The sequence below is a fragment of the Myxine glutinosa genome, chromosome 6, assembly GCF_964187855.1.
Source record: "Myxine glutinosa chromosome 6, kmMyxGlut1.1, whole genome shotgun sequence".
Lineage (NCBI taxonomy): Eukaryota > Metazoa > Chordata > Myxini > Myxiniformes > Myxinidae > Myxine > Myxine glutinosa.
Genome location: NC_136266.1, coordinates 27,568,685 through 27,586,165, shown reverse-complemented (window position 1 = coordinate 27,586,165; position 17,481 = coordinate 27,568,685). Strand labels below are relative to the sequence as shown.

The 17,481-nt window shown below is 50.0% G+C and overlaps 1 protein-coding gene across 1 annotated transcript in view; it reads left to right on the top strand.

The window, feature by feature from the left end:
- COLQ (collagen like tail subunit of asymmetric acetylcholinesterase) overlaps positions 1 to 17,481 on the top strand; it is a 166,522-nt gene that overhangs the window by 114,042 nt on the left and 34,999 nt on the right. The window contains exon 3 of the mRNA XM_068119776.2: positions 17,288 to 17,388. Within this exon, the coding sequence (XP_067975877.1) occupies positions 17,288 to 17,388 (101 nt within the window). The remainder of the gene's footprint in view (positions 1 to 17,287; positions 17,389 to 17,481) is intronic.

Here is a 17,481-nt window from a genome sequence, read left to right as displayed (position 1 = left end):
TGGTCTACACCAGACATCTGCTTGCGTCTCGTTGACAAGAACCCACAGAGACAATTGACCAATTTGCTCAAGACCTCCGACGATTATTGAAGGACTGTACCCCCGAGGTTCGCACCCATGCACAAGATTGTGACGACCTTGCCCGCGATGCTTTTGTCTCAAGCATTAGATCGCAGGTCGTCAGAACGACTACTCGAACAAGACGACTTGACCCTAGAAACAGCCCTTCGGTTATCAAACGTGTACACCAAAGCGCAGGTACAAGCCGACGCGTATGAATGCCCATATGTCACTGCAGGGATATCCCGATCAACACGACCGGAGAGAGCTACCGCCGAGCTAGCAGATGCTGCATCTCCGTTGGAATCGGAGACACCCGACGCGCTCGAGGAACTCGACCCGGGTTTAACCGCGGCCGCTGCAGCCGGACCCAAGGCAGGAAGTAACGCTAAGTGCTATTTCTGCGGGAATCGGAACCATCTCAGGTCAGTTTGTCCGGCTAAGGAGGCGACGTGTCATTTGTGTACAAAGAAAGGTCACTTTGCAAAGGTTTGCCATTTGTCTCGGCGCCGGCGAAATCGGCCGACGCTGAATGTGCTTCTCACCTCGCCCGCGGAACAAACGGCGCCTCGCGCGGCCTTGATTGGAATCGCCCCTCTCCGTGGGCCCCGCACCGAGCGCTCGACCTTGATGAGGCCAACCGCGCCGACTGAACAAGTCGCGCTGTCACAACGGTACGCGTCTCGATCGTCCTTGACGGGCATTCTTTCGACACCCAGTCCACTTCCGGGTTCGGCTTCCCGATCCGTGTACGCTGGCTTCGAATCTCCGCGCGTGGCACGAGCGCCCTCTGGTGGTGGCACGACTGACCTACGATCCACTTTGACGACACAAAAGCTGGGATCTCCGCACGTGGCACGAGCGCCCCCTGCCGACGGCTCGACTGGCCTACAAACGACTTCAACTGCACGAAAGACATTAGCTGGTGTCGGATCCACACGCGAGGCTCGAGCGCCACCTCTCGATGACTCGACATCTGCAGGGCCACCTGGCCTGTCCCGAGCTGTTATCCCACTCATGATTGAAGGAACTTTTGCAAATGCTTTAATTGACCCGGGATCCACTGATAGTTATGTCGATTTTCGACTTGTTCAGAAGCATGGCTGGCCGATTCTCGGGACAAAACGCAGAATCTTCATGGCTTACCAAGGGCTATGGCTCAGCACTCGGGGGGGTGGGGGGGGGGGAAATGTTGACTGAAGCCTGTAATTAAGGGTCGAATGTTTCCGGATGTGCATTTAATGGTCTTACCCAGCATTATGTGCAGAAGTTTTGCTCGGACACGATTTTCTCCGGCGACATGGGCGTTTGGAAATGGAATTTGGTGGTACTGATACTCTTGCTGTGTGTGCTCTTGCAGGGATGGAAATTGAACCACTGTCGCTGTTTCCCAATATGACTACTGACTGTACTCCGGTGGCTGTTAAATCGCGACGCTACTCACGGGCTGACACGCAATTAATTTCTGAAGAGACCGCAGCTGTTAAAGGAAGGTATTATAGAACCTATTCGGTCACCTTGGCGGGCCCAAGTTTTGGTGGTTCGAACAGAATCGCACTGCAAACGCATGGTAATCGACTATTCGCAGACGATTAATCGGTTTACCCAATTGGACGCCTACCCGCTCCCGGGAATGGATTCTCTGGTATGGCAGGTGGCACAATACGTGGTATACAGCACTCTCGATCTACGTAGTGCGTATCATCAGATTCCAATCTCCGAGGCAGATCGCATCTACACAGCGTTTGAATCCGGACAGAGGTTGTACCAGTTCACCCGGCTGCCTTTCGGGGTCACAAAGGGGGTATCGTGCTTCCAAAGGGCCATGGACGACCTCATTGCGAAGGAGAATTTAACCGATGTCTTTGTTTATCTGGATAATCTCACGGTTTGTGGGTACGACAAAGAACATCATGATGCTAATCTGAAGCGCTTCCTCGAGGTTGCGCACAATATCGACTGACTATGAACGAGGCTAAATGTCGCTATTCTGCTCGAACGATAGATTTCCTGGGGTACACCGTGACCCACGGCTCTATTGCTCCGGATAAGGAGCGTCTGTGACCCTTGCTCGACATGGCCCCGCCCCGCGATCGAGCTTCTTTGAAGCGTGCTCTCGGGCTGTTTGCTCATTACTCTAAGTGGGTTCAAAATTTTTCCGAGAAGCTCCGCCCACTTGTCGATTGCGATGCGTTCCCCATGAGTCACGCTGCTAAGGCTGCTTTCCATGGCCTGAAGTCCGACATAGCTGGCGCCGCTGTGTCGACGATAGACGAAAACAAGTCCTTTGTTTTGGAAAGCGATGCTTCGGACCACGCGATAGCTGCTACACTCTCTCAAGGGGGGAGGCCTGTGGCTTTCTTTTCAAGGACTCTCTCCTCCACAGAGCGAAGGCACTCGTCTGTTGAAAAGGAGGCGTACGCCATCATTGAGTCTATCAGGCGCTGGCAGCCATATATGCTTGGCAAATGTTTTGAGATCATTACGGACCAACAAAGTGTTGCCTTTATGTACGACACGCAACATGCTCAACGCATTAAGAATGAGAAAATCACTCGCTGGCGGATTGAACTAGCCGATTTCTGTTACAAAATCAAATATCGCCCGGGGAGGGATAACCTCGTTGCAGATGCTTTGTCACGGCCTGCGGTGTGTGCGAGTCTCACCCCCTTTGAGGATCTGCGCATCCTTCACGACACCTTGTGTCATCCCGGCATGACTCGTTTCGCTCATTATGTGCGCAGTCGTAACTTGCCCTATTCCGTTGAGGATATTCGTCGGCTCTGTCGCACCTGTACCGTATGCGCTGAACTTAAATCTCGTTTCTACAATCCTCCGATGGGTACGCTGGTCCAGGCCATTCGGCCGTGGGGGAGATTGGCAATGGACTTCAAAGGACCCCTGCCGGCTTCACCGGCTTCAAGTAGTTCTCGTTATTTACTCGTCGTTGATGAGTTCTCCAGATTCCCTTTCGCTTTCCCGTGCAGCGATATGTCTGCGGCTACGGTTATCCGGTGTCTGCAGAACTTGTTTTCTATGTTTGGGAATCCGGCCTTTGTGCACTCTGATCGAGGCGCGGTGTTCTTATCCCAAGATGTGAGACACTTCTTGCTCCAACATAATATCGCTTCGAGCTATACTACTCCGTACAGGCCTCAGGCGAACGGACAGGTGGAACGATTTAATGGCATCATATGGAGAGCCGTTACGCTGAGTCTGAAGTCCCGCGGACTAAGGCTGGACCGATGGGCTTGGTCGCTACCTGGGGCGTTAAGTTCGATCAGGACTTTACTGTACACCACTACTAATCAAACTCCCCACGACCATATGTTTCGCTACCCGCGTCGATCGGGCAGTACCTGTCTTCTGCCGGGCTGGCTTGCTGAGCCCGGACCGGCCTTCCTCAAACACGTGGTTCGCACAAGTAAATATGACCCTCTCGTTGACAAGGTGTATATGCTCCGAACCAATCCCGAGCATGCTCGTGTACTGTTGCCCAATGGACGGGAGTCTACAGTCTCAGTGCGCCATCTTGCGCCATGTGGGGATACTGACGAGCCGACAATGGAAAATCTACCAGCTACTCCATCGCCACATGCACCCGCTCCGTATGGCTTTGTGGGGCCACCGCCGTCACCCGATTTAGGCGGACATTCCGATGCGGGGGATTCCGGCCTCGGGGATGTGGTACCCGGTGTCTATCGGACACGTGCCGGGAGAGAAATTTGCTGCCCCGACCGCTATGGTTGGACTGATTGACATAGACTGACATCTGCTGCTCATTGATATTACTCTGCTGCTATGTGCTGCTAGCTTGATTCCTGCCTACAACCGTCACCGAGGTCATCCTCGGACGGACATCGCTCCGACACATTCCTGTGACATTTATTCTGTGTGGTAGTGCATACTCGAATGGTGCGTATTGCTAGATGTTCCAGGCTTGCTTGCACTAATTGCTAATCCATTGTTACTTCTATGATTATGGTATACTGATACAATGCTTGTGATTTCTTACAGGTGTTGCTAGAGATCGAAACTGAATTAAACCTACTATTGGGACAATGTTGTAGATCTGGTTTTTACAACAATAATATCACAAAGAAAGAGTTTTAACGAAGTTTTTACAGCGTAGCCCGAAGTGCAATGCCATCTAGAACAGCGATTGTCTGTCCTTGTGTCCTCAGAAACGTCCACCAATCAGAGCTGAGGATCTGGTCATATGACAGGGGGACGCGTTTAGTAACCATACATTGACATATTTTACTGAAAGGAAATATAATAACTTTCTGTGGAACGTTTTGGGGTCCCAGCGAGTGTCGTAAGGTAGGTTTAGAAGGTTTCAGAAATTCCTCAATACAATTATGATTTCGAAATGTGATCGACACAGGCCTTGCTCCTGAATCCGGAAGTGAACAGATGACAGTTCTATTTGATAGTATCTCAATACAATCATGATTTAACATTATATTTTGATATGCTAATATCATCTATCTATAATTCCAGTAATCTCTGTACGTTTGTACGTTTGTACGTCTGTACGTTTGTCTGTGACCGCTGTTTCTCGACAACTACCGGTCCGATATACTTGAAACTTGCCAGGTATATTGCTGGGGACCCGAGGATGTGCCTTTTCAAGGTTTGAAATTAATCGGACAAGTACTTACCGAGCTATGGCGATTTAGCCGTTCGCCGTTCGCTTTGCCGTTGCGAATGGACCAAACCATTCATGTAAATAGAGGGGGGGGGGGTTCTGTGGTCGTTCGCTTTGGCTTTGCGAATGGACCAAACCATTCATGTAAATAGAGGGGGGGGTTCTGTGGTCGTTCGCTTTGGCTTTGCGAATGGACCAAACCATTCATGTAAATAGAGGGGGGGGGGGGTTCTGTGGTCGTTGCGAATGGACCAAACCATTGTTTTTTTTTTGCAGTTTTTTTTTTTTTTGCAGTTTTTTTTTTTTTGCAAGGAACGGGCACCCACGTACGGGCACGTCCTAGCTTATATATAGTACGGGCATGCCCTAGTAGTATTAATTTGTGATTGGAATGATGAATGATGCCGTTTGGAATGAAAATACAGAGATATTGAGTTTCAAGCAGAATGAGGAAATGACGTATGGGTTTCCATCCTTGACATTCACGGATTCCCCATTTGCAGTTTCGCCATTGACTAGATATAGCAACATTCAGACTGGGCACGTTTTTGTCAAAGCTCTTCACGAACCTACTGTCCATGCCTGACGTTCGACTGACGGTGGCGCAGGAATGTGTAATTTATTGGTTCATCGTTTCCCATTCGCCGTTTTTTACCCAAGTCTTTCACGAACTGGCTGTCCATGCCTGAAGTAAAAAAAAATTAATACTTGCATTATTTGCCAACTGGTATCCGCACCCAGGTCATATACTATCCTCTTCAACTAAAGTATCAAACAAGCTCGGCTACGTGTTGTTAGACTGTCAGTCTTCTCATCAAAGGAATGGATATAGGGATGAGGTCATTATAGGGAGGTGGGAGAGACTAGTCCCCCGTCGCACTGCGGAGCGAAAGGGGGACTATGGTTTTCTCCTCCGTCCGTGTGTCCGTCCATCCGTGCGTGCGGGCATGCGTACGTGAGTGTGTAAGCGAAGGACCGCATTCGAATTTGGTGTGTGGGTGCAACCCTCGTCAAAATCCAAGATGGCCGCCGCCATGTATGTCTGATGCCATGTATGTCTGAACCTTGTGAGCGGAATATCTTGAAAAATAAGCGAAGTACCAACTTCTAATCTGGTGTGTGGGTGTATCTAGGCATAAGGAAGAACACTATTGAAAATTGGGTCGCCACGTCAAAATCCAAGATGGCCACCGCCATGTATGTCTGAACCTTGTGAGCGGAATATCTTGAAAAATAAGCGAAGTACCAACTTCTAATCTGGTGTGTGGGTGTATCTAGTGTTACGTGATCCCCTCGGTGACTACCTGGTCTCGGTGACCCCCGGACCGTGAGAGGAACTTCGCCAGAAAGTGGTATTATATATGCGCTTTCGCAACGCAATCCCTATGAATTCCACCCAAGAGAAAACTGAGTTTCAATGATATATTTCAATGGTAATGATACCATACAATTTCAATGATACAATCAAGGATATATTCCCCGAGCAATCCACCATCCACAATTCACACTCAACAATCAATCCCCTAGATGATTAAGATGGCCATCTTACATACGTGTGTCCCCTTTTGTACTCACGACCCCCTTTGGTCTCTGTCCCTCACAATGTCTCTGGGCCCCTCCTGACCAAGATGATGGTCGGCTTCGCCGCACTCGGGCGGTTGAACGAACCCCGGGTGGACGTTTTTCCACCGGGCATGTATCGTACCGGGAACCAAGGTTGTAGCCCCCTCTTGGCCACGCGAAGCGGGTACTGTACAGCAGGCCAAAGCCACACGCCGCTTGCAACGCGTGTTAGGCCCCAACGTGCGACCCGTACGCGTCTTTGTAGACGGTGCCGCGAACGGTGCCAGACGCTGGGTCGGTGCACGGCCACACGGCAGCTTGACGTGTCCACCGGGCAGGTATCCGTCCCGGCAACTCCTCTCGCCAGACGGGCTCGGGAACGCCGCTTTTCCACACGGCTCAATATCGATCCCACCTCTCGTCGGAGCGGGGCGAGGAAGAAGAATCCTCGTCGCTTCTCCCGACCTCGTGTCTTTTTCCTTCCGTTTCCGGTCTCTTTTTCCAGAAGGGCTCCTGACCCTCCAACCACAACAACCCTTAATCGACTACACATTGATAAGTAAAGACCTGAATAGTAATTCACATACATTCCCATAAATATGTAACACTAGGCATAAGGAAGAACCCTATTGAAAATTGGATCGCCACGTCAAAATCCAAGATGGCCGCCGCAATGTATGTCTGAACCTTGTGAGCGGAATATCTTGAAAAATAAGCGAAGTACCAACTTCTAATCTGGTGTGTGGGTGTATCTAGGCATAAGGAAGAACCCTATTGAAAATTGGGTCACCACGTCAAAATCCAAGATGGCCGCCTCCATGTATGTCTGAACCTTGTGAGTGAAATATCATATCATAGCATGTTTTCTGCGTCTTCCACTTTGTCGACTCACATCACTTCCCCGACGGGGGACCTAGGCGTAACGCTTGTTTTAACCTGCTTGACATTCCCATCTGAGGCTTCTGAGCCAATTCCGATGCCGATGCCGATGCCTCATTTAATGCTCGGAATCCCAATTACTGTGTTCAGTTAGCATTTGCCTGTCTACTAATGTCATTGTAATTTGTAGAAAGGAACAATTCTTCTTCTTCTTTGGTATGCAGCACATGGCTGTGGGTAGCATCATTTGTTGATGGTCCTGCTGATGCAGTGCCCCCGGTAGCTTAGAGCAGAATTTGTAATTTGTTCAGGGTAAAGGTGGGATCCTTAATGTCCACAACTAAAGTTGGCAGACGGGACTCCCAGTTTAAGGTCCAAATGAAGAACGACACACACACACACACACACACACACACACACACACACACACACACACACACACACACACACACACACACACACACACACACACACACACACACACACACACACACACCAATGATTACACAAGATGGCCAACTCATCAATGAAACAGATAGGCATGTTCTTAAGAGACTTGGGCAACTTTAGAGTATTTATGACGAATATCTTTATAATATACCTGGTGAAGGCACCAAATCGTGGGAAGGTGAGCACAGTTCAGGTGTATCGGAAGGTCTTACTAATGTAACACTAAGATGATAAAAGGTGTAAATTTTGTGTGATATTTCTCAGCAAAACCGCATCTCTTGTTAAAACATCATGGATTTTATTAGATGCCAAATAACTCATGCTGTGATGTGTTATATATTATTTTTTATAAATACATGGATGCAAGAACAGAGCTTACCCAGCATATTGAAAGGCTTTCTTATCTGAATTGGGCAATTTTGGTTGATAGACGTTCGCTGAAAGACAAAAAAAATTAACCGAAAAAATTAGGATTTTTAAAAAAAACCTTTGTTTAATATATTGTTGCGGATATGGCATTTGGCCTCCATATCCGCTTGTAAATATTCCCCTATTTCCCCAATACTCCCCAACTATCCCCAATCCCCCATTCCCTAGTCCCATTGCCTGTAAATAACACTCTGTAGAACCGACCTTCCCCTTTTTCCCCCATTAAATGTCGTGCCCAGGTCCACCGCATCTCACGTAGACAACTTTCGGACATCTTGCTAGTTATTCTTAGTCTATGTCAGTTAAGGACTCGTTTCCATTAATTCTGACTCTTCGTTGCACCAGAATGTGATTGTATGGCACCAGTAGTGAGTTTAGGACCTCCCCTTACCTCCTCCCATCTTCCCCATGAAACAACAACAACAACAACTACAACAACTACAACTACAACAACAACAACAACTACAACTACAACAACAGAGGAGATTGGGGGCGGCGCGGGGAGTGTGCGTCCTCACTGCGGCGTGGTTAGCCGCCATTGCCCATGCGCTCCACGGGGTTACCACGAAGGGGCCGGCTGTCAGCTCCTCGTCAGGGGCGGAGCCGGTAACCCCCCCGCACCCAATAAGAAGGGCGGACCGATTCCATCTGGGGCGGAGCTAACTAGCCGAGGGCGTGTCACTCCCCGCCGGATATACGCAGCCACTTACCGGACGTGACGTAAGATGCGCCCCCAGCTTGGAGAAAGAAAGTCACCTTCGAGCGCTGAGTGAGACCTCCCGCATCTCTGGATCGGAGCGGGTCGATTCTGTCCTTGAGCCAAGAGTGCACCTTGAGCCATCGACTACCCGCTTTCCTTGCCATCAATCCCCGTGTGAGTCAGTTTTGTCCCGTTTATCTGTCGTCTGTCGGGGCTAATATAAGAGTGTGTCTAAGTGCCTGCCTTTCTATGCTGTCCCTCTCATTCCTGTAATCTGACCTTCCGCAATATTATAACCTCCTCCGGAGGTCTTGAGAACTGAACCCTTGGTGTCGTGTCATTTTAATCCCAGCCGTTGTGTCTTTTCCATCATTGATTTAGCATAGCGCGACTTAGTCAACGTTCGAGCATAATCGGGTAAACTGTGCAGACGCGGTCATACCAAACCGCTCGGTAAACTAACATCCACAACCGCGTCTGTAACATTTGGTGTCAGGAGTGTCGGATTCGGACCTGGGACTAAATTCATTTACCCAAATTTTGGAACACCAATTGTACCACTAGGGTAACAATTGGTGTTGGGGAGGTAGAATTCGATCCGGAGTGCGTTTCCCGCGCTCGAAATTATAACGGCGAAATTTGATTTTGTTTTACGGAAATAAAAACCCGAATTTTGAAAGTCGCGCTATGGCGGATCAAGACAGCTGGGTTCCGGTAGAGAAGAGTGAGGCAGGGTCGGTCCAGGACCAAATTGAGGGACGCGAGGAGAGCGAAGCAGCGAGGGTAGCAGACGCACAAAATAGCGTCGTTGCGCCCGACCTTGCGGGGGCGCAAAATGGCGCCTCGCTGGTCACCGCGCCCGCGACCGTGGCAGCGCCCCTGGTGGATTCGAACCTTTTCCTCCTGCAAATGAGGGCCCTTATGGAACGAATGGGAGACCAAATTGTGGGAATGAGGGCTCAGGGTGAGCGATTGGAGGGCCAAATGGGGGTAATGGGGAACCGGATGGATGCTCAGGGTGAGCGATTGGGAAACCAAATTGTGGGAATAAGGGCTGATAGTGAGCGATTAGAAAACCAAATGGGGGTAATGAGGGACGAAGCGAGGTGTACCGGTGAGGGGTTAGACAATAATTTTAAGGGATTAGACAAGAAATTTGGGAAGTTGGACAATAATTTTGAGGAGTTAGACAAGAAAATTGGGAAGTTAGACAATAATTTTAAGGGGTTAGACAACGGGATAAAAGAGGTGAGAAATGGGTTAATGGGGGTAGAAAACAGAATGGCCGCTCAAGAGAATCAAATGGAAGGGATGCAAAAGGGGTTAGAGGGGTTAGAAAACAGTATGGAAGGCAAATTAAGGGACATGAGGGACCAAGCGGAAAGGGAAGTTAAACAAATGGGGCAGCAGATAGAGGGGGTCAGAATGGGGGTAGAAACTAAACTGGATGCTCACAGGGAGGAAATGGAGCAGATGAGGGTGGCATCTGGGCAGGAGATGCAAGTGATGGGAGAGGAGATCAGAAGAGGAGTGAGTGAGGAGGTCGGAGGAGTGCGCGAGGAGGTGAGGCACTGTAAGGAGCACATGGAGAAGGAGGTGAGAAAGGGGACTGTAAAGTTACAAGGGGGCATAGAGGACCTGACGCAGGAGGTGGAGCAGCTGACGGTGGGACAGACGGAGTTAGTGGAGCAGGTTCAAAGGAACACTGCGGTATTAGGAGGGTTAAAAGCGACACAAAACGACATAAAAAACGACTTGATAGCGACAAAGAGGGAATGTCAGATGGTACGTGAGGGATTGACAACGAGGTTGGACGAGGTGATAGAGGTAATGGAGACGAAGGACCGGCAGATGAAGACGCACATGGAAACGGTCAAGGTAGCCTTGGAGGACGAGCTTGAGGAGACGTACCGGGGAATAAAAGAGGTGAAGCAGAAATTAGAAGAAGTGGAAGAAGGGGTGAGCGAAATTAAGAAGCGACGGAGAGGGGATAACAAAGAGATAAAAGAGGAGATAAAAGAATTGGTCCAAAGTCTGTGTTTGGATCGTGATGATGTGCTCATTAACCGGATGAGGGATTCGCAGGTGATGGAGGAGAAGCGAAAAGAAAGAGGACCCGGTGTAAGTGGTGACCAATATGGTCGTGCGTATGATGCGCCAGGTGATTTAATGAGCTTGGGGGTCGAGATAGACCCGGGTGTTCGTGAGAGGCCGTTGGTGAAGTGTGCGACAGGTCTGGTGTGCGAAAGAGGAGGTGTGCGAGAAAGTCCGACTCTGGGGTGTGTGAGGAAAAAGTGCGTGCCAAGGAGTGAGGGTGCTGGCGAGAGTGAGTCGGTCGTAGCGTGTGTGCGAGGGAGCACATGGAAGCGCGGTGTGGTAAGTGTTACAGAGGGTGTGACGGGAGAGTGTGCGCAGGAGTGTGCGCGAGAAAGGTGTGTGACGGACAGGTGCATGGGGAAAGAGTGCGCTGTCAAAGGCAAGGAAGAATGCACGCCTGTGGTGAGTGTTACAGAGGGTGTAACGGGAGAGTGTGCGCGAGAAAGGTGTGTAATGGGAGAGTGTGCGCGAGAAAGGTGTGTGACGGACAGGTGCATGGGGAAAGAGTGTGCTGTCAAGAGTAAGGGTGAGTGCGTTGTCAAGAGTGGTGGTGAGAGTAGTGAGAGTGACAAGGAGCGTGAGTTGGTTGTGACAGGTGAGCGAGGATGCACACCTGGAATGGTAGAGCGTGAGTGGGAATGCACGCTGGAGTTGGTGGTGAGGCACGTGGTTGGGTGTGCGAATGAGAGCACACCTGTGATTGTCACAGAGGAAGTGACCGAGGAGGGGGCGCGAAGAGGTGTGTTGGTGAGGTGTGCGACCAACGAATGTGTGCCAAAGTGTTCGGTGGTCAGGTGTGTGACCAAGTCGGCGAGCGGAGTGAGTGTACCGAGGTGTGTAAGGAAAGGTACGAGGAGAATGGGAACGGCTGCATGTCTGAGCAAGAAAGGGGTAGCGTATGCATGTAAGCGTCCAGGTGAAGCGTCGACTGTAACCGGTTTAGCGGTTAGGGCGACTTATAGCCGAATCGGGCCCTCGGTGCGTGCCGGGCTTCGCGTGCCGCGAGAACCAGCGGGGATCCGAGCCACGGCGGGTTCGAAAGGACCGCCGTGCGCGATCCACGCTGGGCCTCGCGTGGAACGGCCGCGGCCGGGCTCCACTAGGCGGAGCGGGCGGCTGGATAGGAAGGGTCGTTATGGCGACCACGTTTTGTTGAGAGGTGCCGGCAGGTCGAGATCGGGACATTGGATGGCTCCACGCCGAGGTGGTGCGTGGGATCTCGGCCCGGGTAAGCCCCCGCCCCTGCCCCGAATGCGGGACGCATCCAGCCGCCGGCACAAAAGAATCCGCGTTCATTGCTCGGCTGTACGAAGCCGGGCTGTAGACGTGAATTGGCGCACCGAGAGGATGTAATAAGTAGACGGGTGATGGTAATAGTGATAGTGAATTGATACGAAATTTCGAAAGGTGGGTAGAATTGGCAGTAAATGGAAATTTTTTGAATTGGTTGGAATTTGGACGAGCAAAATTGATAGAGAGACCCCCGATGTGGTGGGATGGCAAATCCACCATCCCTCACAGATGGGGCAAAGGAGCAATAGCTTATGGGGTGTATGGCAGTGAAAACTAGCCCGGGTGGGTTAGGTTATATTGTAGGGATCTAGAAAGATGACATGAGGTGACGTTAAGTTTAGTTAGTGACTGATACCTGTAGTGGGGACGCAGGTAGATTAGTGTGGATGATAATGACGTGGGAGCGCAATAGTTTAAAGGGACGACTGGGAAGCGCAAGTTTTAGAAGGGAGTAGTTAGCTGAGATGATGCCGTGTGTGTGAGAATTGAACAGGTGTGATTGCACAGGTGTGCAACTGGACAGGTGTGTGGAGCAGTGTGTGAGTAATGAGTGTTGTGGGTCAGCGCGAATGCGCTTGGGGAGAGAAGGGTGCAGGTGGCACCAGGTGTGAGAGCACAGGTGTGCAAGTAAAGGTGTGTGGAGAGAGTTGGAGTAAGTGGTACGGAGTGGTGTGCATGGTGCGAAGGTGTGAATGGGGGAAGAGTGGACCCCCATCACGAGTACCCGGGGCGGGTAGTGTAAGTGTTAGGTAGAGGGTATAGGTAAATTGTGGTTGGATATTGGCATCTGTGGTGCGGGTGACAGAATGGTGTTGTGGATGGGTGCATTAGTGTTGTGGAAATGGCTGGGCGTGTAGCCTGTTAGTGTGTGTAGTTGGTTGGGCACTCCACCACTGTGAGGATGTCGGCCAGGTGAGGCCGCAGGTGGGCTCTGGGAGCCGGTAGAGTTGTGGATGGGGCCCGAGGATCCGGAGGACGGACCCGGGTAGCCCAGTGCCAGAGAGGGCACCGAGTGGGGAGAGCGCCAGAGGGCCTTCCCCAGGTAGTTAGGTTAGGGTAAGGAGCAGGTAAGCTCGGAGGCAACTGCAGTGGTGGAGGTGGGTAGACCCACTGGGAGAGGTACACGCCACAGCCCAGAAATTGTGCGAGGGCACCGGGAGATGAATCGGGGGAGTGAGACCCCAAATTGAAAAGCACCACAGTTTGGCCAATGGGAATTGGTTTTTAGAACCCATAGTGTAAGAGGGCCAATGGTTTGGCCGGAGAAAGACCCCGGGTAGTGTAAAGTTGTTAGTCATTTAGGAAATCGTTAGGATTAATGAACCTGTCGCACCATACGCAGCCACTTACCTGTGGTGATGATGATGACTCCACACCTGTGTTTTCTTTGTTTGTGTTGCAGAAATGAGAATTGCTGTGAGGATTTGTGAGACGCATCACGACGTGGATGAGACATTGGGGTGATTCCATCTCTCCCTCCCTAGGAGGGACTGATGATGAATTGGTGATAGCCAATTATGATGAGAGTTGAAAATGGCAAATTTGATTGGTTAGGAGGGAGAGAAGACGAATTTGGTTTATGGGAGGAACGGGGAAGACAGTAGGGATGTTTGTTGATTTGTAAAGTAGATGTTTATGGGTAGTGTTGTGTTTTGTGGATACAGTAAGGGGTAAGGGAGGGGCCATGTAGGTTACCTGGTGGGGGGGAGGGGGGCGTACGGTAGGAACGTACCTGTCTCACCTGGTTCCCATGTGCCCCCAGTGTGCATCATCTTATATTGCGTGCACTTTTGCGCCCTTACCACCTTACTCACTTGTCTTCTTCTTTTGTCTCCCACCTCCGAGGATCTGGCTTTGGGGTAGAGAGAGAGGAGAGAGAGGTGCTGGCTACGCAGTTGTGGGCCTGCACTTTCGCTGCTTGCTGCCTGGATCGATACACCATATGGACCGCAATGTTGGTGGCCACCCACAATGGACCGCAGTTCTTTTGCGGCCAAGCACCACCCGTGGATGGACCTATGGGTCAACGTGGCACCTATGCCATACAGGTGAACCACTTATAGTTGGCCCCCTGACGGCCACAATAAAGAAATGGACGCGGTTGGCGCCTTTCTTTATTTTTTTAAAGAAGCCAGAAGGCCAAGTGCACCACACGAAGGCAAGACCAGCGGCAGAACATCGGCCGGCTGCGACACCACACCATGGTTATTAAACACTTTATTGGTGCACCGGATGGTGCTGACTGTGTGATGGGGTGGTGCTTTTGGTGCTTGGAAGGGGTGCTCTGCACATTATTAAAGGCCGTAAGGCCACAGAGCACTCGTGGGTTGGTGTATCGATGCTGGCATGCGTGCTCTCTCTATGCATAACATCTGCATGTGTTCCTCCAAAAACAGGTCCTGGATCGTAGCGTAAATATCAGCGTAGTCTTGTAAATAATGCTCCCTACCGGCTGTATGTTTAGTTTGCGAATTCTTTCCGGATTCGGTTATCCTGTGGGTGTGTTTCTGTGAGGAGAAGGGTGCAACGTCGCAGGGGGACATATTTACTCATTTGTGAATATCTGTAAAACTGTCGCACTCAGGGTAGAGTTAATAGTAGAGGGAACTACATCTGAGTGCCACACTAAAATAGGTAAAAATTTATCGGGTCGGGACGCCCCGAGGGTAGAGAAGGGTGCAATGTTGCGGATATGGCATTTGGCCTCCATATCCGCTTGTAAATATTCCCCTATTTCCCCAATACTCCCCAACTATCCCCAATCCCCCATTCCCTAGTCCCATTGCCTGTAAATAACACTCTGTAGAACCGACCTTCCCCTTTTTCCCCCATTAAATGTCGTGCCCAGGTCCACCGCATCTCACGTAGACAACTTTCGGACATCTTGCTAGTTATTCTTAGTCTATGTCAGTTAAGGACTCGTTTCCATTAATTCTGACTCTTCGTTGCACCAGAATGTGATTGTATGGCACCAGTAGTGAGTTTAGGACCTCCCCTTACCTCCTCCCATCTTCCCCATGAAACAACAACAACAACTACAACAACAACAACTACAACAACAACAACAACTACAACTACAACAACAGAGGAGATTGGGGGCGGCGCGGCGCGGGGAGTGTGCGTCCTCACTGCGGCGTGGTTAGCCGCCATTGCCCATGCGCTCCACGGGGTTACCACGAAGGGGCCGGCTGTCAGCTCCTCGTCAGGGGCGGAGCCGGTAACCCCCCCGCACCCAATAAGAAGGGCGGACCGATTCCATCTGGGGCGGAGCTAACTAGCCGAGGGCGTGTCACTCCCCGCCGGATATACGCAGCCACTTACCGGACGTGACGTAAGATGCGCCCCCAGCTTGGAGAAAAAGTCACCTTCGAGCGCTGAGTGAGACCTCCCGCATCTCTGGACCGGAGCGGGTCGATTCTGTCCTTGAGCCAAGAGTGCACCTTGAGCCATCGACTACCCGCTTTCCTTGCCATCAATCCCCGTGTGAGTCAGTTTTGTCCCGTTTATCTGTCGTCTGTCGGGGCTAATATAAGAGTGTGTCTAAGTGCCTGCCTTTCTATGCTGTCCCTCTCATTCCTGTAATCTGACCTTCCGCAATATTATAACCTCCTCCGGAGGTCTTGAGAACTGAACCCTTGGTGTCGTGTCATTTTAATCCCAGCCGTTGTGTCTTTTCCATCATTGATTTAGCATAGCGCGACTTAGTCAACGTTCGAGCATAATCGGGTAAACTGTGCAGACGCGGTCATACCAAACCGCTCGGTAAACTAACATCCACAACCGCGTCTGTAACAATATATATATATACACTATCGAGGCTTGTTGAAGAGCTAGAACAGAATGGGAGGGAACACCATGGAAAGGGGGAAACACCAACAGCAGAGGAGAAGTGAGATAGATCAAGGGGTTTGAGGCGTGTGGGTGTCCACCCAGCTCATGCTAAAAGACGACCGGGTCTCCCACTTAACGTCTATCCGACGGACGGCACACTTTGTGATGTAACACCTAGTCTGCATCTTACTATAATTCACCAAAAGTCTGTCTGTCTGTCTGTCCATCTGTCTGTCTGTTCCCAGGTACCGCAAAAAAGGCTGAACCGATCGCAACGAAATTTTGGGTGGGTAATCCTGGGACCCCTGGAGTAAAATGGCGATATTGTTTTTCCAATTTTTTTCCCCAATTTTCCAATTTTCCAGTTTTTCCAAACACCATGGAATAATATTTACCGATATGAACAGTGATGCGGCTTTTATTGAAATTCTACAAATACTGTTTAGATTTTGATGATTTGCGTGTGATATGATTTAACGGATGTTTATATAAATCGTTTAAAATAAAAAAAAGCCTTCAATTTCTGATATTTTGACTTTTCATTTGGGCCTCCCAATTGAAGCCCCGCCCATAGGGCGGGTACCGTTGCTTGTATATATAATGGAACCCAGACTAGAAAGCTCACAGGCAAGAGTCACACTTTAAATCCACGTGACTGTGCAAAAGGAAAGCTATCCAAATATCTCTTGAAGGATCAAGTGTTCCATGACGCAGTACACAATGTTGGCACTGAAGCACAATTGCAATTTTAGTCTGACTTTGACTCTGCTGAGGAAACCAACACCAAACAATCTTACCACAATCAAGCTTTCTTTCTATTTTGCCTTGACCCAAGAAAATCCATTGCCAGCATCATCATCACCTACCATCGAAGATCTTTATGGCATCAGGTTTGGCGTTTATATGATCAAATGGTCCGGTGATGGCTATAACCTCTCCTGGGAAAGGAGAGGTTAGAGTCGTTAGAGGTAGAGAGGTTAGAGAGTGTATAGGTAGAGAGAGGTAGAGAGAGGTAGGTTAGAGGTAGAGAGAGAGGTTAGAGAGGGTAGAGATGTAGAGGTAGAGAGAGGTACAGGTAGAGAGAGGAGAGAGGTAGAGAGAGGTAGGTTAGAGGTAGAGAGGGTAGAGATGTCGAGGTAGAGGTAGAGAGAGGAGAGAGGTAGAGATAGAGGTAGAGAGGTTAGAGGTTAGAGTCTCCTGGGAAATGAATTTGGTTAAGTTGTCGACAGTAACTCGAAATCCATTGTGCGAGCCATTCTTGTTTCTAACTTTCAATATGGAACGGTCTAGTCTGCTGTAGTTGTTGATTAGGAAAGGCCGATTCTGATTCACAGAACAAGCAATGACTGTTAAAGGATGCTGTTCACACCGGCTTCTTCCACCTCCTCCTCCACTTCATCCACCACCACCCTTCACCCGGAGACACACTGATGAGGTTAGTCCAGGCTTATTTCATTGTCTCGGGCGGGGCTCATAATCAAATTAATGTTGGCCTTAATACCTCTTTTTTTTTTTACAAGTACACATT